This window comes from Haliotis rufescens, unplaced genomic scaffold, assembly GCF_023055435.1.
Source record: "Haliotis rufescens isolate VD_foot unplaced genomic scaffold, xgHalRufe1.0.p SCAF_13, whole genome shotgun sequence".
Lineage (NCBI taxonomy): Eukaryota > Metazoa > Mollusca > Gastropoda > Lepetellida > Haliotidae > Haliotis > Haliotis rufescens.
In genome coordinates this window covers 39279299-39300326 of record NW_025963813.1, presented here as the reverse complement: position 1 = coordinate 39300326, position 21028 = coordinate 39279299, and the positions used below count along the sequence as shown (strand labels likewise).

Below are 21028 nucleotides of genomic sequence, written 5' to 3'. Positions count from 1 at the left end.
AGAAAGAACGCTTCTGTATGTATTCTTGCAAGGGAATTCCCAGAGGTTTCCCCAGGAATGTGGAAGTCGTCCGTCAGTGTTTACGTCATTTCAAGAAAACGGTCTCGTGAAAAACGTATGAACGTCAATTGTATCGTTACACATATGAACGGCAATTTCGCGGTCATGTGACAGATCTCTCGTCCAATGGAAAAATTAAATTAAAAAACATATAACCTGATAAAAACCTGATTACCTCCAATCAGTTTCAGTGTCGGTTCTCTTTCATTTGTGATAACCACAATTCGAGGAAATTGACATCCAACATTTTCAAAGGACAAAAAGTAAATTGGGCTATATAACCTAAACAATACTCAAATTGATGACCAAATATCGAACATAATTTATTCTTTACTAACAATGAAAATGTTTATTCTATCGTACGATCACACAGGAGTAAGTAAACATAGATTCTTTTATGGATTGAAAGGTTTTCATACGCAGCAAATCTTTTCAACAAAGCTATTTCCGATCACTGTCTCCGTTTGCGTTTGTCTCTGCGATCGTCGAAAACTGATGTTTACGTCAGCGATTTTGGCTGAATTCGAAATTGGGTTCCTCAATATGCTGACGGTGCTGAAAGAATAGTTAGAAGAAAATGAGATAGCTCCACTGTCATTGTTGCTAACAGTTGGACAAAGGCAACAACATCCAAATCTCTGTCATCATGATGTTTGTGGTCGTAGAGAGCAAGCTTCCATGTCAACAGCTGCTGCAATACCCTCACGACTTTTCATGTTAATGTCATTTTAAAGTATGGCCTTTTACATGAGGTTTTAGAACTGCAAGGAATATCCAGGTCACATGGCCGCATTCACGTGTCTTAAGAATCAAGATTTATATTCAGATTTCATGGCTACGATATATGATGCGATGCGATTTAAAAGCCCCCTGATTGATATATCGCAAACCAGTCCCCAACTAACAATCACATTGGCGCTGTCAGTGAGTTTAACATGACATAATATCACTTGATACTTAAAATCGCAGACGCAGACCGTATTCGCAAACGCAAACGTAGGCAAAATCGGTGACTGGCCCTAACTCGGGCGCACACACGCACCATGCAAATCGCTTATTCATACTTCGTGTGTTATGATGTGTTGTTGATATTAATATCTCATTTATGAAAACAAAAATTACACCAGGAACTTACACAGGTGAAAGAAATAATTGTTGTTCTTACAGTACAATTATTATCAATATCGAGGATACGTGAAAGACAAAATAACGAAAATAGGAATTACCTCGATTTGTATTGTATTGTAGTGCATTACATTGTGTTGTATTGTATTGTATTGTTCACTGTATATACTCTTCATGTGCTAAAAAACCCAACAAAATGTGTTTCACAAAGACCACCAGGAAACACATTCTCTTATATTTCTCACTTGGCTGCCTACATTTGCGCAAAATATACTTGTATGGCCAATCCGTGAAATAACACTTTTTTGTTCATATTTCTTTTTATAAATGATAATTGTATTTGAAATAGATAATGACCGTAGATCAATGAACTAATGTATACAATCAATATACATGGAATAGGTTTTTAGTAGTGAACTATGAAAATAAAACTAGCAACATCGTTAACAAGTGGTTTTCAGTAATAATAGTGAGTGGGTATGGTTTTACGCAGCTTTTAGCAATATTCCAGCAATATCACGGCAGGGGACACCAGAAATGGGCTTCACACATTGTAGCCATGTCGGTTCAGTAATAATATCTTTCCCTTTTTTCCCTTTTGGCCAAGCTAAACTACATCATATGGAGGGAACAAATATAATCCAGAATTGTTAGGAAATCCCTTTAAATAAAGGCAAGAATCGATTCATCTTGCTCTCAGACTAGAGTCCACAGCCGTGATATTGCTTAAATATTGTTAAAAGCGGCATTACACCATACTCACTGACTCACTCTCTCAGACAAGATATATTTTTTACATGTAATATTTTTGAGTAAGGATACAAAATAAATCAAATATTACTAAATACGAATGTAGATCACACTGTATTGATCGAAGTAATTGATAATTTAGATCATGCAGGGTAAATAAAAGTATAATGAAAACTATTTAAAACATCAACACCTTATTACATTTACAATGAAAACCTTTTGTCATTCAGAAATCTGTTATCTATATATTGTGTGCAGTTACAATTTATATTATTTATTGAACCATTCGAGAATGATATGTGTTGCTAAAATAGCTATAAAAGGCTGTGTAGTCTTGGATCCAATTTGACAGCTTTCTCACTGTAAAAGATTCCATTCCCGTACTCAACTGTATGTACATTATTGTTTTTGATTTTATGATTGTGAATATGTTGCTCAGACGTGGGAGCTTGTTCTCAACTGGTTAACGACATCTGTGGAAGGGAGACAACTCTCTCAATGTAGTTGTATTACTCATCAAATGTATTGTGTTTAAACAATCACGAAAGGGTTTTCAGGTAAAGTTGAAATATATTCAACATGAAGTAATTAGATACTACAATATGACCAAATTAATTGCCTCCTCAAATTGCAATTATACAGATTTCTGTATCTGCCTTCCACAGACTTTTCAATCCTAGGAAAGAATAATAGTATGATATTATATTTTGTGATTGTCTATATTCACAATATGTTTTGAAAGGGAATGGATTTTGAATAATGTATAATTGTTGAAATGTTGCACATTGTATTTTTATTTGAAATGTGAATAAAGATTTAAATTTGTAAAAAAATAAAAAACGCATTGTTTTTAAAAGCACACCTTCAAACAGACATGAAAAGCACATGTTAACGTACCAAAATTAGACAACTGTGCCAAATTCTAACGGTGTTAGTAAAGCGATAAATGATCTCATTTAGTTGCCGGTCCCCGTGGAAATCTTCCCAAACGTGATGTACTAGATCTACGTTCTAGTTCAGATCAGTTAAGTCAAAGAATATTATTATTTGAAGATGAAACAACGTACATGTACGTATAAAAAAATAATTTGATGCAATGGCCGGAAGAAATTCCAATATTGTGTCATTTTAGTTACAGGTTTCACTGTATATATTTAAAATTATAAGAACAATAAGCGTAGCACTTTGGTACAGGTGACTGCTATTGCCGGATATTTTTACGTATGGAACAATTTGACCAGTCACCGTAGGGACTTCCCGCGCTACATGTATTTCGATTGTGAAAACGTTTTGTTGACATTTAATATACATGTATATATATCGTGGACCATGAGGAGCTTATAATTATATGCCTATTCGGGCCCCCTTTAATTCTATATCTGGCCGAGATTCAAGGTTCATCAAGCCACCTGGAAACGAGCTGCAACTACAGTTACATATATCAACTATTATCAGTTCATGCACGGATCACATATTGCTTTTATACACAATGTACCACTGGAAAGACTATTCCTGTTCTAGTGAGTGAGTGAGTGAGTATGGTTTTACGCCGCTTTTAGCAATATTCCAGCAATATCATGGCGGGGGACATCAGAAATGGGCTTCACACATTGTACCCATATCGGGAATCGAACCAAGGTCTTTGGCGTCACGAGCGAACGCTTTAACCACTAGGCTACCCGACCGCCTATTCCTGTTCTTAATAAGAACATGAGATAGTGTCACAAAACAGGTTGCTACCTTGCTTTTGTGCAGCAATGTCAAGCGTGTGTTATACAATAATGTTATTATTAATTATAGTTATATTATCCATAGGAAAATAAGGCTATGTAATATTATTATGAAAGAGAAGTGTCAATTAACTATGATAATTATGAGGATCTGGTTACCATCTTGCATGCACGTGTAATATGTAAGAATGATGTTAACAACTCCTTATAACCATTGCTTGCTTATAGTACAGGGCCCAGTTGCTCTGGCGGTTACTGACCTTGTCATTTTACACAGTCGCCTTCTCCCTGATCCGGTTAGTTTAAGTTTGACTGTTTCAGATGGGGGCACGTCCCTTGGGCACGCCAGAAACCTTTGGTTCGAACCCCGGTTCGCCCCGATTATGTTTCTAGGTCTGTCAGCACCATACCCGTGCTCGTGGGTTTCACCGAAGTGGTAAACGTCTGAGACCTGCATCACTTCGGGCTTTCCTCCCACATTAAGCTGACACGCCGTGATATAATCCCTAGGACAGGAACAGATAGAATGAGCCGATTTCTAGCTCAGCACTTCTCAATATCCAATCGTTGCTGGCAACATCACTGCAATCAACCAAGTTGCCCTGTAGCCCTGATGTTGGACCTCATGTTTGACTCCACCAATGTCTATATCCATGCAGGCTTAAAACAGCACATTGTATATATAAGGATTGAAGTTGTATTTTCTTGACGTTCATCAGCTGATGAAGACAGTGCCTCACGTGAGCAAATTTACCACGAAGCTGTTAGAACTTCAACAAATACAACATCAATCCTTATATTGACAGATACATAAATCATAAGAAAATAACCCATTAAACATCAAAATTTAATTATTTAAAGCGAACTATATCAACGCGGCGAGTCGTGACGTCGTAACGTCATCCGTTCCAAACATTCCATTTGAAGTGACATCCCTTGCTTTTATAAACGGCAGAACATGGCGGCTCCCGCAATGTCATTCGCTGGAAATAAAAGTTGCACCCAGTAAAGTTAGCGTTGGAAAGAAATCCAGACCCAGCTGATGCTGAAAATGGATTGCTATTAATGTTCTGTGAACTTTTGGAGTGTGTTTGAGTCATACCCAATTGCCGCCAGAGGCGGAGTGGTTGGATGTCCCGAAGCAATACACGACAGGGTGTGGACCTCAATGATTTCTTTTGGTAAGTCGAATATTCTCTGTCATAGCTTAGAATGGACGCTGCGTATCACATACATGATTCGTCTGGCCTCAAAACCTGCACCATTCATAGCCTGAATCGATGTGACTCTCATCGGGAAATGAACGACAGTCAGCTTGGTAGTGTTCACCTAAGCGAGGTCATCCGCTACTGTCAATATTTAGGTATGGCTTGCACGTTATTGCTGCAAGATGATGCAAATCGCTATTGAACCACGAACACCATTTACATTGTACATCGTTAAGACTTGTTCGAGTCAGAAATAATGGTCGAAAAGGTTCATGCTCGCACAAAGTAGATCAATGTTCAAACTGTCAAGCTGACCTGGACGTGTCAGTCTGGATATGTCCGAACATATTCCCTACATGGCTACTTGACAATTTACCGGTATTCAATACCTTCCATGGTTAGTTTTGTTAATTGTTTTCTGACTTGTCAGTTGCATACACAAAAGGAGATTTATTGACATCTGAACATGCCTACGCATACTCATTGCTGTCTCTCTTTCACATACGTGAACATTTTATAATTTGTCACCCTCGGGAATTCTTCATTGTGATATTGAGAACGGTGTTAACGTGAAACAACATGGACGTCAAACAAACTCGTTAACTTGACCTCAGAAAAAGCAGCATTTCGTGTAAAATGGTCATGGATAAAATATTGTTGATACATTCGGCATAAGTCATATGCCACTTTACTAGTTGACATGGTTTTGTTTGTTTATAGATTCACATCATGGCATCATTAAATGAAATTATTCAGAAGGTACGCTATAATTAGAAAAACATATCAAAACCCCTGATGTCTGTGACGAATCATGAAAACGAATCATAATTTTTAATTTTTTTTTTTAAAAACAACAACAACAAGAGTGTACAACGTTCTGAATCGTGAAATAACATGAACGTAAAATTCGACCTCAGAAAAAAACAGTAGTTCGTCTAAACTTAGAAACTTAATTGATAAAATATTGTTGATACATTCTGGATACAGCAATTGTCACTTAACTAGTCGACATGTTTTTTGTTTTTTTTAATATGTGCATCGACATCATGGAAAATTATTAGGACTGCATACTATAATTATTAAGATAGACATTTCGATGCCCATGATGCCGGTAACGAGCCGAATTCAATAAGAAAACATTGTTCAATGTAAAAAGTTATTACTTCACGACTAAAAGTGACGTCGTAAAGTGAGTAATATATATTTTAGTTTGTTCGCTTAAAGCAGATTTAACAATATTCCACCTCTATGATGGCTTCTTGTTAATAATGCAGTTTGGATCTGACCCTCCAGCGAATGATATCATGAGCAACCATCCATGCAATTGGGATTGGGTTGCAATCAACCATGTCACCGAACCTGACCACGCGATCCATTTAGTAGCTTCTTTCGACCAACATAGGTTGCTTGGGACCTATTCGAATCCAGAGTCCGCACGAAGCGTACTTTCGACCAACATAGGTTGCTTGGGACCTATTCGAATCCAGAGTCCGCACGGAGCGTACTTTCGACCAACATAGGTTGCTTAGGACCTATTCGAATCCAGAGTCCGCACGGAGCGTACTTTCGACCAACATTGGTGTTAACACACAAAACAGCATCACAAATATTAAATATGTATCTTTCGAACAGTAAGATAAGGTATGCACACAATTACTGACCATGCGGCTCTTTACAATATAACATTCAATAAAAAAAGGTGATAGTTATGTCATGGCTTCATTGTTCTGTTGATTGTGAATGTTGTATACAAATATATACAATGATAAATGGTCGCATGTTGTTTTTTTTAAACCTGAATATGTTTAATTATGAAGACATTGTCATTTCTTCACCTTTTCAAGGCAGTATCATTGTACACTGTCAAACTTGATAAACTGGTACAATTAGCATAATACATAGGTTCATTACGTTATGTCAGATATATCTGGGTCCATAAAAGCATTTTATTATACTTTAAAAAAATCCATCATCGTACTGAAATAAGCAAGTTGTTTTATCTGTTCTGGCTTATCAGAGCTTTGCCATTGACACGAGGTCAGTCATTCACATTAAATGTTATACTTCTTTATATAGGTACTAACATGCAGTGCTGAGGACGCCATGACTGTGAGACGTGTGCTTGTTATACTCTGATCATTGCATGATTAATGTACAGTGAGTCAGTCTGTTCCGTTAGTGCAAGTAAATGTGATCTTATCTATTCAATTATATTCTTTTCAGCTACACATTTTATTTGACTAATATAAAATCTACAACATTCAACGATCGCCAGATATGCATGTACAATCCTTTATCATGTCATTTAAATAAGCTGAAATATCTTCATTTCAATATCGTCGTCTTTGAAGGTATAATAATGGAAACTCAAACTGATAAACTTGTGGAATGAGAAGACCAATGCAGCAATTAACATTAATTTACTCCCTTGTAAGACATATTTCTCATTTTAACTTCATTTTGCCATCCTCGAGAAAAGAACGCAGCTGTTTCTGGCATTCCTGGCTTATCAGAGTCAGTGCCCCAGATCAAAGGTCTTATTTCTATATCTCCATTTACTTTACTGCTGACACCATGACTGTGACACGTGTGCTCGTTATACTCTGCTCCTTACATGTGCAATGTACAGTGGGCCAGTCTGTTTCTGTCACTGTTGCTACAGACAAGGAAATAGCAACGATAGATGACCATTTCGTTGGAGTGACATTTGATTCCCAAATGCTACCAATATCTATTAATTGGATGGGGCTAGATTTCGGGTGAGTGTATCATTTCCTTATGTGTTTCAGTGTAACACTATTTTACATAAATATGATTAATAATCTTTCAAATTTGAACTAAAACAACTCTTTTTAGTTTGTGAGAATACATGTTATTGTAAGACTTGTTTTTCTAGTTCACCTAAAGTGCAGACGCTTGCGAAAGCATTGTCTCCGTGCTACTTGAGGATAGGAGGAACACCTGGAGACTTCATGACCTTTGACCCAACGGGTCATGGGGGTACAAGTCCAGACTCCACTTATACTGGTATGATTCTAGGCAGTGATGATCGAAGTTTATTCAATGCCACAATAGTCAAAACTAAATATTGTTGAACTGGTTCATAGCTGTCATTATTTCATAACGGTTGAGCTGGCAGGGATAATTACGATGACAGAATTGATTGAAAAGCTTGGCATGTTTACATGACATACACGTGACTCCTGGTTTGAAAGTATTCAATACCACAAGAATCATAACTGAATAATGTTGAATTGGTTCAAGACGTTTAATATTTCAAAGCGAACCTATTGCCTTCATTTAAACCGTGTGTTATTTTCCCTGAAGGAATAGAGCGCCTGTGAAAGTGTAATGTGGTTACAATATCACTGACACTTTCAATAGGGTACAGACAACTGCAACGTTCAAACCCATACATGTACATGTCAGCAATTAATTCTGCAATGCATTTCCTCACATGAATACACTAGAAAGATAAATAGATATAAATTTCGCGCAAGTGGGTTCTGGTTCTATTTGTATCGGGAATATACATGGTATTTAGCAAACGTTTGCGTGCTATGTTTGATTTATGTTTAAAACCGCACTCAGCAATATTCCAGCTTTATATACTGTGTTAATAATCGAGTCTGAACCAGACATTCAAGTGACTGACATCATGAGCATCAATCTACGCCATCAGGGTAAGATGACATGCACTAAGCCAGCGAGCCTGACCACCCGGTCCCGTTATTTGCCTCTAAGACAGGCATAGTCGCCTTTTATGGCAAGCATGGGTTGAAGACCTAACCTGGATCATCACGGGTTCGCGAGCTAATTAAGTACATAGTTTGTAATATCTTAGTACACACAAGTGTGTTAACCTGTTCGTCATATAATGTCATCATACATCTATCATCGTAATGCGTATTCTCATCTCTGTTCCAAAACAAGTGTTCCTGGAATGTGTGCATTGATACGATATTACATCATTTAGCCAGTGATTAGTTTGTCGGATGGTGCCAACTGGCAGTTAACATGTTTTCAGAGACTGGTGGACTATTATTTTGATAATGATTACAAACACGTTAGCAGTCTGTTCTTACGTGGTCTTGGTGGTGGTACGTACGTTAACCGATGTCTTTCCAACTGTCCCACATAATGATTTGACTTCTCTGGGACTGTAATTTATATATTGGGCGATGCCATGTTTTTTTTGTAAACACCGAAAGTAGCCCTTACGTGCAATTCTTCTCTTCGCATATTTATCCGGGCATAGCTATCCCTTGGCTTCATCATGCCGCGAACGGACACATTGTATGGTACATTTGGTTGATTATTTTTGAGGTGCTGAATGGGACAAACTTAATAACTTTCTGGAGACTGTGGGTTGGGACTTGGTGTTTGGCCTCAACGTGCTGAAGCGGAAAGACGGACAGTGGGACCCTGACAACGCCAAAGAACTGATGACCTATAGCAATGCCAGAAACTACAAGATACCCGCATTTGAACTCGGAAATGGTAGTGAACAGGGAAAGAGTTGTAATGCTCGAACAGCATAACATCTATCTATTTCACATTCTATTTCTCCAAGTGACAATATAACTTGTTTAAATCCCGTGCCATAAGAGTACATTGCAAATCTTAAATTGTACGTTGAAAATATCAAACTGTGTAGTTCAATGGGGAAAAAATGACATTCGTAATTCTGTACTCTACTTCGTTTGGTCTCTAGAACCTTCATATTTTCCCGAACCCTTCACCGATACAATATCTGGAGCACAGCTTGGGAGAGATTTTGCCCATCTTAGGGAAATACTCAAGTCTACTACTGGGTTCGAATCCACCCTGGTGATTGGACCAGACGTTACAGGTATCACAGGGAAGAAATCATTGGTGTTCCGAGAGTAAGTGGAAGTGAACGTGACAGCAATGTCAAGATTGGTAACAGCAACAAGAGCGTTGTTATTTGAATGTAAATGAAAACGTCAAAATCCTTCCATATTCATAAGAAATCTCTGCTACCAGCAGATTCGATTGTACGATTCCGACTATATCATGACCATGTGTTTATGAATCACTGTCAATTATGTCTCATAAGCATAGATAAATGTTCCCAATTGCTTTGTTACAGCAATATGTTAAATCAGATATTTTCAATATTTTGAAGTGTCTCTGACACTATCTCATTTCCTAAAATAAGAGTCACTGACAATACCCAATGTATAAAACAATTATAAAACGGCTCTGATTCTTGGATTTATTTTTACTGTTTTACAGTTTCTTCAAAGGAGAAGGAAGCAAAGCAGTTGATAGGATAACATTCCACCAGTGAGTCTTGAACTGGAATCATTCTCTATCCAATTATGTTCATTCAATCACTTACTTTTAAGTTCACTTTTTTATATGACTGTTTCTTAATCAGTATAGTGGAGACACTTTGTGGTCAGAAATCAATTTACTGTGCAGGTACTACGCCTACAAATCATTTGGTACACCGGACGCCTGTACAGACCCCAAGGTGATGGACAGTCTGATATCTGACATAGAAACCGCGCGTAACGTCACCACCCCCTCCAACCCCGACACGCCCCTTTGGCTTGGGGAGACATCGACATTCTATGGCGGGGGAACTCCTGGTGTATCTGACAGATATGTCGCAGGATTTTTGTGAGTATTGCCTGTCTTTTCAAGGTATCTTTTCTTTAACTTATAACGATTATATTGCATGAGTGAGTGTGTATGGTTTTACGATTCTCCTAGCACTATCCCATATCTCGGGTGGGGAGGGGGGGCTACAAGCAATTTACCCATGTGTGGAATCAGACCTGGGTCTACAGCGAGCTTTATCCACGAGTCTACCCAATCGCCTCGTTTGTTATAGATGAATGTTTTGTTATGATACAGTTAGATATAGTCCAGACATAGTGAAGCGGACTGTACATAAACTAGTCAGGCCAACCAGAGCTTGACAACACGGTTGGTTGGCAGGTTGGCTGTTTAACGCCGAGCTCAGCACTATTCCATATGACGGCGGTCTGTAAATAATCGAGTCTGGACCTGACAATCCAGTGATTAATATCATGAGCATCGATCCGCGCTTTTGGGATCGATGACATGCATCAACCAAGTCAGCGAGCCTCACCACCCGATCCCGTTATTCGCCTCTTACGACAAGCACAGTCGGCTTTTACGGCAAGCATGTGTTGTTGAAGATCTATTCTACCCCGGATCTTCACGGGTCTTGACTTCATGGACAATCAGGGTATGATGCCACACAATCAGCTGGACCCTGCATGGTAACCACCTGATCCTTATTCATATCGGGTTCTTATGCCGAGCATATCCCACAGAGGAATGTACTTGGCACATGCATCTCACGACCATACTGGAACTGGAGCAGAAGCAGCAAATAAACACAAAAATACTGATGACACTTGTCAGCTGTTGAGAAGTTATATTGTCTCGTCTTGTGTAAGCTGGTCTGGGAGTGTGTAGGTCGCAGGTATGATGCCTCTGGCTACATGACCATATATGTTGTAAAACCTGCTGGAATGAATGAATGTGAAACCGTACCTCGAAGCCATGGGTCGTCTACTGAACGTAAAATCAACGCCACCCTGTTACAGTATATGGACTTACCTTGATCTACGCCTACCTCAATGAAATGCTATTTCAGATGGTTAGACAAGCTCGGGATTGCTTCACGGATGGGACTTAAGGGTGTTTTAAGGCAGTCTTACTATGGAAAAAATTATTCTCTCATCGAGATGAACTCGTTTGAACCTTATCCGGTAAGTTCAAATAATATCTTATCTTTTGATCTAAAATTCATATTTTCTGTTCCTTAATCTGTATCTGTGTCTGATTCGAACTGTGAAGAACTCGTTGGATATCGTGAAAGTTTCAAAATGACTCATATCCCTACTCTTTAAGCGCATACATGTGAGTGATACACTGGATTTAATTGGAACCGTACAATCGACTCTGCTTTTAGAAGAGATTTCTTACGAAAACGGTTTTGTTGCTTTTATTTGATGCGAGACCTTTTTCGTTCACAATCATTCATATCTATATTAAGTATACATGTGTGTATATGTATGTCCTTTGTGTGACAATGGCTACATTCCAGGACTACTGGCTGACTTTGCTCTACAAGAGACTGGTTGGGAATAAAGTGTTATCTGTGCAGACCAACTCAACCAACAGTTTCAGGGTCTACGCCCACTGTGCCAATCAGAACAGGTACACCGTTGGAATGTGTTACGTGGAACAGTCAGAGACGAGTACCGACTTTTTAAGCGCTCTCTTTTTACTTCTTTGAATGGCATTTAGAAGTTGTAGTACTAAGTATGGATAAGAATTTATGGATGAACAACTTCTTTATTACAATTAAGAGCGACGTTTTGGCGTAGGTTCTAATACCGTTATCAAGCATTCTTATCCTTACTTACTTCCATTTTACATTTTAACCGTCAACTTCTAGAACATAGATGTCTGCTTTGTAGTCACACATTTCCGTGACGTACTGGAATTTAATGACGTCTGATGTGTCTATATTAATCCTTGTGTCTCACACTTTCCCATATGTTTACATAGCGTATACAACTACAAGCCGGGAAGTGTTGTAGTCTACATCATCAACGTCAACATCTACACCACCGTCGTCACCTTCCCACAATTCCAAAAGAATATGGATCTCTTCTGGCTCAGACCAGAGTTCATTGACCTTACTTCAAGGCAAGTATGGGATACATGATCATTAATATGCTGTAGAGACTAATATGTAGCAGAACACCAATACTTCATGACAAAGGCTAATATATATGCAACGACTTTGCCGTCATATAACGTGCTACCTACTTAAACGTGACCTGTAATGTCACATACATTTCTATCGAACATCAAACTGACTGATGTGTTATCGGTGCTTTAGTCTGCGTCTTATTGGCACAAGAGGAAGCATTGATTCCAAGATACTAACGTTGTAATTTCAGGAATGTGACACTAAATGGTAAACGACTGGATTATGTGAACAACACCATCCCCGACATGCCCCCTCAAAAGGCCTATGGCGGGCTCCTCATGCTACCAGCAAGGACCTTCGGGTTTGCCGTGTTCCCTGATGCGGATGTTGATATCTGCAAATGATGCTGACGGTACTTATTGTAATGTGTTCGACATTAAACTAATATTACATTGCAAATATTTGCTTTCCTATCTTGTTAGAATGCTATACCTAGTCGTGTAACGTTCCTGTATATAATAGGCTGAGAGCATCGAAATTATCAAACATTGTTTCGGTGTTCTTATTGACAGAATGCCTATATATGTCAAAAGTATTTAGTAGTTGATTAGTTTCCAAATGAGGTTCAACCCAAGATGGAGGTTGAAAAGAGTGAGTGAGTGAGTATGGTTTTACGCCGCTTTTAACAATATTCCAGCAATATCGCGTCGGGGGACACCAGAAATGGGCCTCACACAATGACAAGAAAGAGAATCATTCAAACCCTTAATATAACACTCTGGTGCCATCACATTAACATTAGATAACAATACACATCGCAGCTGTATCCGGTTAAGTATCAAGCTACAATAACAACAGATACTTTATCAATAAAATAATAACAGTCTGTTAAAGACGTAGGTCGAATGATCGCGTGGGTGGTCCAGGCGTGTTAGTGACAGATCTACCCTTGCTTACACTTTCAGGTTCGGGATTATATGATTCCAAATATGATGAAGAGGGCTGCTCCAAGCGTGCATGAAAGAATGCTCGTATAGAGTCAGATACTGATCTTAAAACGATGGACTTATTTAACACAAAATGCTAATCTGGTTTTAGCAAAAGCCTGATAAAAGGTATGGTTAATACAAGAATATCATTTTGAACACCATGGATCCTTTGTGTCACCTCTCTCCTGTTTTAAACAGGTGAGTCACCCTGATGATCTAGACATTTTCGACCTCCTCGAAACTGATGGAACATTCTCAATGCATTGGATTTGCGTTTTATAACACGTTTCTTAAAGAAGTTAACCCACATGGGAACCCTGAGTAGATAAGAATGTGTCCTCAGCACTACATTGCTGGTCGTAAGAGACCAGCGAATTGGGCTACCCGTTTGCCGTTGGTTGCGGCCCTTTGTTGATGGAGGACGGGATTCTGATGGTTGAGGGCACTGGAGCCAGGGAGAGGTGTCCCTTTTGCAAAACACATCACTTCCACCCTTACTTTACCTAGATTGGTGGTAATATTGGCCCGATTCTATCAATCAATCTTTATTTCTGGAGTAAAACACCCTTGTAGTCCTGGTGTTTGTAGTCAGATTCCACTTCAACACCGTCCTTGTTGACACTCCTTGGTGGGTGGGGAGTAGGGTTGTTGAATAAACTTCCTTTCATTACGGCTACATGACAGTTCATTGGTTCTCGTACAAAATCAAAGAAACGACGTATTGATACTGCTGTGTCTTCTGATGAGAAATCTATACTCAGTGTTGACTATTGGCCACGATTTCTGGTTGTTGAAGGCGTTGATGGAGAACCCCCCAACATTAACCCCTTCATCATTTCCAAGTCTATTCAGGGAATATGTGGTGCTGTCAAGAATGTTACTCGTCTCCGATCCGGTTCACTACTTGTGGAGTGTGCAAAGAGACAACAATCTCTAAATCTTCTCCAAGCGCATTATGTCGCAAATACTGAAATTCATGTCGAGGCGTTGTACGCCTTTAAGACATGTCAAAAGAGGAACCTTAAGTTGTAACATCTGTGAAGCAATTTATGAAAAAAAGATGGTGATAATCTTATTAAAACCCAAACTTACCTTTTTACATTTGCTTTAACAAAACTTCCTTCATCAATCAACTGGTTATATACCAAATCCACTCTGTCGTTTTAAATGTCAGCAATTCGCACATGGGGCTAAGTCCTGTCATAACTCATAATTTGTTCCCGCTGCAGTAAGCAGCATGACTGCACAGATAACAAACTGCAGCGGTGACCACATCTCGTCATCAAAATCATGCCCCTCTTTTGTGACACAGACAAATATCCTAAACCAGCCATTTCTGCTGCCAATATCAATCTTCAATATATAGCTCTAGCTCAGCATTTGTCATCTCGTCCATGGCAGTTGGTACAGATACAGGTTGACCTGTCATGAACTAAACTTAAGAAATCTGAAACAAATCAATTTATTTATCAACAAGAATATAATCAATTAAGACACACTGATACTTACAAATGTATATTTACAGATGGATCCAAGTATGGTGACGCAGTTGCTAACGTCATCGTCATTGGATCCATGACTATATTATGAAGATAACCAGCTAACTGTTCCTTGTTTATGGCCGAGTCAAAGGCAATCTTGACAGCACTAGAATATCAAACAATTAAACCATAAACAGTTCAATGTATTGTCAGACTCTCTATCCCGTCTTCATGCAATTAAGAATCAGTCTTGCAAACATCCACTTTAATTAACAATTATTGAATTGTATAATGATCTTGTAACTGGCCAATAGGACATTGTCTTTGGTTGGTTACCAAGCCGTGTTGGAATCATTGGTAACACAATGGCCGATGCTGCTGCAAAAGCAGCACTCAACAAATCTGATCTGATCTTTGAGTCTGTGAATGAGCTGGCTCGCATCAAATTAGGCTTCAGCAAACGCAGAAGATATAGAAGGATTATTCTTCTGATATGGACTCAGGAGGTAACGCCCTGGACACTGAGCGAAAACATTTTAACAGAAAGTCATCGAAAGATTTCCATTTCATTTCTAAGCCTAGTTGCCATTGTGCCAAAAGGTGAGAGCCAAAGAATAATAATTAAGCTTTCATTCTGTATACGCAGCTCAAGATGGAAGGCTTGCGCCTCCTGAGAGATTTGACTTCGATGTCAAAGAAGCATATCAATATTGTCTGAAACCTGAAGGATTATCTCCACTTTCACTGGGATGGTGTTTTTTACCAATTCTCGTGCATTCCATTCCGACGAGGTCCGGTCGGCCTCTTTGGTCTAATGGTAGAGCGTCCGCCCGGAGAGCGGAAGGTCCGGGGTTCGATCCCCGATCGCGTCATACCAAAAGACGTTAAAAGATGGTACTTGTTGTTACCCTGTCTGGCGCTCGACATTAAGGGGCTAAAACAAGGACTGGTTGGCTCGGAGTCAGTATACTGTGTCTGAGTGGGGTATTCATGTTAAACTGCGGCATGGTATCTCAGTGAGCTAGCACTAAAAATCGGCATCAGTCCAGACTAGTACAAGCAGCCACACACATACATACACGTGCATGCACGTCGCTATATAAGTGCAATAATCTTGGACGCGACGTTAAATCCCATTTCACCTCACCTCACCTCCGACGAGGTCCTGTTACTCGATAACAACACGAAACAACCAAAACCAGCAGTCAGTCCAGGAATTCGAATAATGTATCGATAAGAAACTTATTCCTGGGCGACATTATTTGCCTTACAGAATCGTCCAACTTCAAATTTTTCCTTCACCAAGGTCGTAAACTAGTTGTTTTATCACTTCTGGCTAATCAGTAAAATGGCCTTGACTCGACATCAGTGATCCAGATTAAAGGTGATATTCATTTATCTGCATTTACTTTACCGCTGACACCATGTATGTGAGACGTTTGCTCGTTATTCTGTGTTCCTGGTTTGTGCAATGTACAAAGAGTCAGTCTGTATCTGTCACTGTTGCTACAGACAAGGAAATAGGATCGATAGATGACCATTTCGTTGGAGTGACCTTTGATTCATCCATGCTTCCAATATCAATTGATTGGAAAGGACTTGATTTCGCGTGAGTGTACTATTCAAATAATGATAAATAGATTGTATTTGCTTCAGGTAACAGTATAATACATGAATATGGTGCAAATTATTTGAAGTTTTAAATAGCAACGCAACTATTTCCAGTTTCTGATGAATATACTTTATCTTAAAACTAGATCGCATAAAGTGCAAACACTTGCTAAAGCATTGTATCCGTGCTACCTGAGGATAGGAGGAACACCTGGAGACTTCATGACCTTTGACCCAACGGGTCATAGGGGTACAAGTGCAAACTCCACTTATACTGGTATGTTTATATGACTTATATATGTGACGTCATATGCTTTTTTTGTTTTGTTTTTTTGTTTTGTTTGTTGTTTGTTTGTTTTTGTTTTTTGCTTGTTTTTTGTTTTGTCTTGTTTTGTTTTGTTGTTGTTTTTTTGTTGTTGTTGGTTTGTTGTTGTTTTTTAGGGGGGGAGCTGTACTCAATACCATGACAATCATAACTGAATAATGTTCAACTGGTTAAAAAAGTCAAACGGTTTGAGCTGACAAGGACTTACAAAGTCCGTTACAATTACAATTCCGTGAAGCCTGGTGGTAAAATTCCCATTTACAATCTTGACTTTATCTGCTGTGAAATCATCATACGTGAGCTCCTGTTTAAAAACGTTTTGTAATTTAAAATCCTTATACACAGCGACACAAATCAATCAATCAATTAGAATAACTGTTTACTATTTGCATGAATAAATATTACTTTCGTTGGAAGTACATGCTTCTTCTTTTTATCTTTGAGGTGCTATGTGGGAAATCTCAATGACTTTTTGAGGATCGTGGGATGGGAATTGGTGTTTGGTCTCAACGTGTTGAAGCGGAAAGACGGACAGTGGGACCCTGAGAACGCCAAAGAACTGATGAGCTATAGCAATGCCAGGAACTACACGATACCGGCCTTTGAACTCGGAAATGGTAGTGTATAGTTATATAGGTCATAAATATACAGCCAAGCATTCTTGTAGACGATATACTTTTTTCCTGGCTTCTTCATCTGCGTGTGTTACTAAAACATATCGTGCTTGTCTCAGAGTCAGCTATGGGTGCTTTATGAATACATGTGTTTCGAATTCATGAGTCATTTCCTTGATTCAGTACTCTACTTGGTTGTTCTCTAGAACCTGCATATTTCCCCGAACCCTTCACCGATACAATATCTGGAGCACAGCTTGGGCGAGATTTTGTCCATCTTAGGGAAATTGTCAAGTCTACTCCTGGGTTCGAATCTACCCTGGTGATTGGACCAGACGTAACAGCTATCTCAGGGCCAAAATCGATATTGTTTAAAACGTAAGTAGAAAAATACAAAACATATCTTCTCGTAATCAGTGCAATTGGTATTATGGCCTTAATAACAACAGATGAAAGCAGCATTATTGTGATAAATAATTACTGATTACAGCAATATGGTATACTGATTTTACAGTAAAACTGACACCATGTATGCAGATACTTCCTTATGCCCGATGTTCTCGGTATGGATGAACCAGTATAAATAGAAGAGTCGTATGGTTAGATTCACATGTATTCCCTTACAGTTTCTTTGAAGGGGACGGACGAAAAGCGCTTGACAGGATAACTTTCCACCAGTGAGTAAGCTATTATAATTTTCTTACTTATATATTCAATTAAGTTTCATTTGACAACAGATACTATTAATCAGTAATGAACATTGAGATGCGTTGTAAAGGAGATATTTAATAATTTGTGCCAGGTTACATTTGTGGTCTAGTAGATGGAGTGCCTGCCCGGAGAGCAGAAATTCTGTGGTTTGATCCTCGGTTCTATCATACTGCCCACGTTATCCTTGTATGTGACGTTAAACCACAGTTCACCTCCTCTCACCTAATTTGGAATTATTGAATGTCTAGTTATTACGGCTTCGAAGGCAATGCTAAAGTGGACACCTTTATCGACCCCAAAGTGATGGACAGTCTCATAAGTTTCATTGACATAGTACGCAACGTCACCACCCCTGCCAACCCCGACACTCCCTTGTGGCTCGGGGAGACGTCTTCTTTCTCTGGAGGCGGAGCGCCTGGACTGTCGGATAGATATGTGGCCGGCTTTCTGTGAGTATTTGTCAAGAATGTCTACTATAGGTTAGCATTTCGTTTCTTATAACTCACAACAATGTCTGGTGAACAAATGTTACGTACACATGGAATTCATGTACAGTAAACTACGTTTATAACGAACTGGCGGATTTAACGAACAGGTTTTTGGGCCAGGCCATTTGCTGTATATATGCTGTTTTATAACGAACTACGGTTATAACTGTGATCTATTTTTGTGTATTGGCCCTCAACTTCATATGAATTCTGTTGCAATTTTTTGGGACATGTGTATGCTTTGATACCTAATTAATTCAAAATCTGTTTCAAATAATTGTAAATCCCAATCGCGTAATCATCTGACGTTGCCTTTTCATATTTACAAACTTTGTTACCAAACGGTACATTTAATGTTCTCAGAAAACCCTTTGAAGAGAACAACTGAAACAATTCAATCTACACTTCTTTGGTGCACTTCTTTGATGTGTTTTTTTAATGTACATGCGATTGATAAGTGTTCCTTTAGTACACACACAATTGTTAAGAACCCTTACCATGAAAGATGAGTTAAAAAAAGAAGTGATATATTTGAAACTGGAGAACACACTCTTAACAGTGAACGGTTCATTTTCATAAACCTACAATTACTCGAAGTTCTCTCAGCCGAAATTTGTTTTGAACTTTGTAAGTTGCATGTGTGATAATTCAGATTAAAGGTTTAACAACTTTCGTGTGTCACAAGAGCCGCCACCAATATATGCAGTTGTACCTCGACATCGTTCGTTGATCATAGCATTATTATGGTCTCGGTAGTTGAGTATTTAAAGGCCACAGTGATGTATCTGGAATGCTGCAAATTGGAGTGTAATACATCACCTTTAGAGAGGTATACTGCTGAATCGAAATCAAAACGTGACTGTATTACTTTTACACCAACATGTACATTGTAATGATGTGAATATTTCAGATGGTTAGACAAGCTCGGTATTGCTTCACGGATCGGACTCAAAGGGGTTTTAAGGCAATCATTCTATGGACAAAATTATTCTCTCATTGAGATGAACACGTTTGAACCCTACCCGGTAGGTACATATAATATCTTATCAACATCGCACAATGTGTTTCTTTCGGGAATGTGTTGTGAACCACATTGTCAATTATACCAACTGTTTTCATTTACCTGGAACATTTTACTGTGTGAAGCGTTAAACAGGCAGCTAATACTGGAGAAACCGTGGAATATCAGCAAGAACAGAAAACACTAGATTACCTCGAGACCACAACTATTCGACTGCCTCCTTGTCCTGAGAGAAAAGTTGAGTGAATTGTTGTAACTCAATTAGTAACAACGACCAGAAGGTTAGTAAACAGCGAATTTACTATCCTGCCTGGTAGATTTCACGAGGCAACCGTGGAGAGAAGGATGCTTTCTGCTCACTTCCACCTTTGGCAGTGTCGCCACTTTAAGACATTGAGATGATTATGAATCAGAGTACAATCTATATATTGGCTTTGTAACGTTGTTAATGTTAATTTTTCATGACTGTCAAAATGATGAATTTTATAGCAAGGACTCATTAACGAAGGGATATTAGTTCAGTTTATTTTTTAAGTATTGTGTAACTAAACATGGCTTCCCTGTCTTTGACCAGCCGCTAACTGACTTAAACACCACTCCCTTGATGATAGAACAAGTTCACGAAAAATGTGTGTCGCCCACGGGATTCGAACCCGCGATGTCTACGCCGAAAGCAAACGGATGTAGTCCCCTGCCATGGCGACATGGAAGCCGCTTTGTGAAATGAACAACTGTACATTTACTTACTTACAAATTGTTGATCCGATTATGAACGGTGTCAGGTTTCTTTGAATGAATGTCAGCCACGGTGAAGGGGAACATTGCGAAGTGGCTTAAGACGTTGTATGGAATTCGCTGTGCCGACGTTCCTTAGTCGTGCAAGAAATCAATGGTCATGTGTACTTATCGCAGTTCGCTTTCATTATATTTCTAGGTTTGTGAAACCCATACGCGCACCCGGGTGATCGTGGCACGCTCTCACAAAATTGTAGTATTGTTCAAAGCAACCTCAAACCAAACTCACACGAGTTCAGAGTGTTATGTAGCAACAATTTGTAACTGGAGTACTGATAAAAAGAGGTCAATCCATACTTACTCACATATGTGTCAGCCATTAATCACAGACTAAATAATTCTTAACCTAATTACCACAGACCCATGCCCCTGACAGTGATACAAATATAGAAAA

At 38.9% G+C, this 21028-nt stretch overlaps 1 protein-coding gene and 1 long non-coding RNA gene across 3 annotated transcripts in view; both read left to right on the top strand.

The window, feature by feature from the left end:
- Nucleotides 1-7216: 7216 nt before the first annotated feature.
- LOC124116514 (heparanase-like) overlaps nt 7217-21028 on the top strand; it is a 28435-nt gene continuing 14623 nt past the window's right edge. Inside the window, exons 1-10 of one of the 2 annotated variants that reach the window (XM_046484858.2) lie at nt 7246-7632; nt 7770-7900; nt 9200-9373; nt 9588-9759; nt 10133-10183; nt 10322-10522; nt 11532-11646; nt 11985-12097; nt 12452-12592; nt 12850-13058. In XM_046484858.2, the coding sequence (XP_046340814.2) occupies nt 7262-7632; nt 7770-7900; nt 9200-9373; nt 9588-9759; nt 10133-10183; nt 10322-10522; nt 11532-11646; nt 11985-12097; nt 12452-12592; nt 12850-13003 (1623 nt within the window). In that variant the 5' untranslated portion in view covers nt 7246-7261 and the 3' untranslated portion in view covers nt 13004-13058. Of the gene's footprint in view, nt 7633-7769; nt 7901-9199; nt 9374-9587; nt 9760-10132; nt 10184-10321; nt 10523-11531; nt 11647-11984; nt 12098-12451; nt 12593-12849; nt 13059-21028 lie in introns of those variants that run through there. The other variant, XM_048394568.1, reaches the window with a different exon arrangement.
- On the top strand, nt 16371-17462 carry LOC124116515. The gene is made up of 3 exons (XR_007220462.1): nt 16371-16678; nt 16827-16957; nt 17450-17462. It is a non-coding gene; the product is annotated as an uncharacterized LOC124116515 (long non-coding RNA).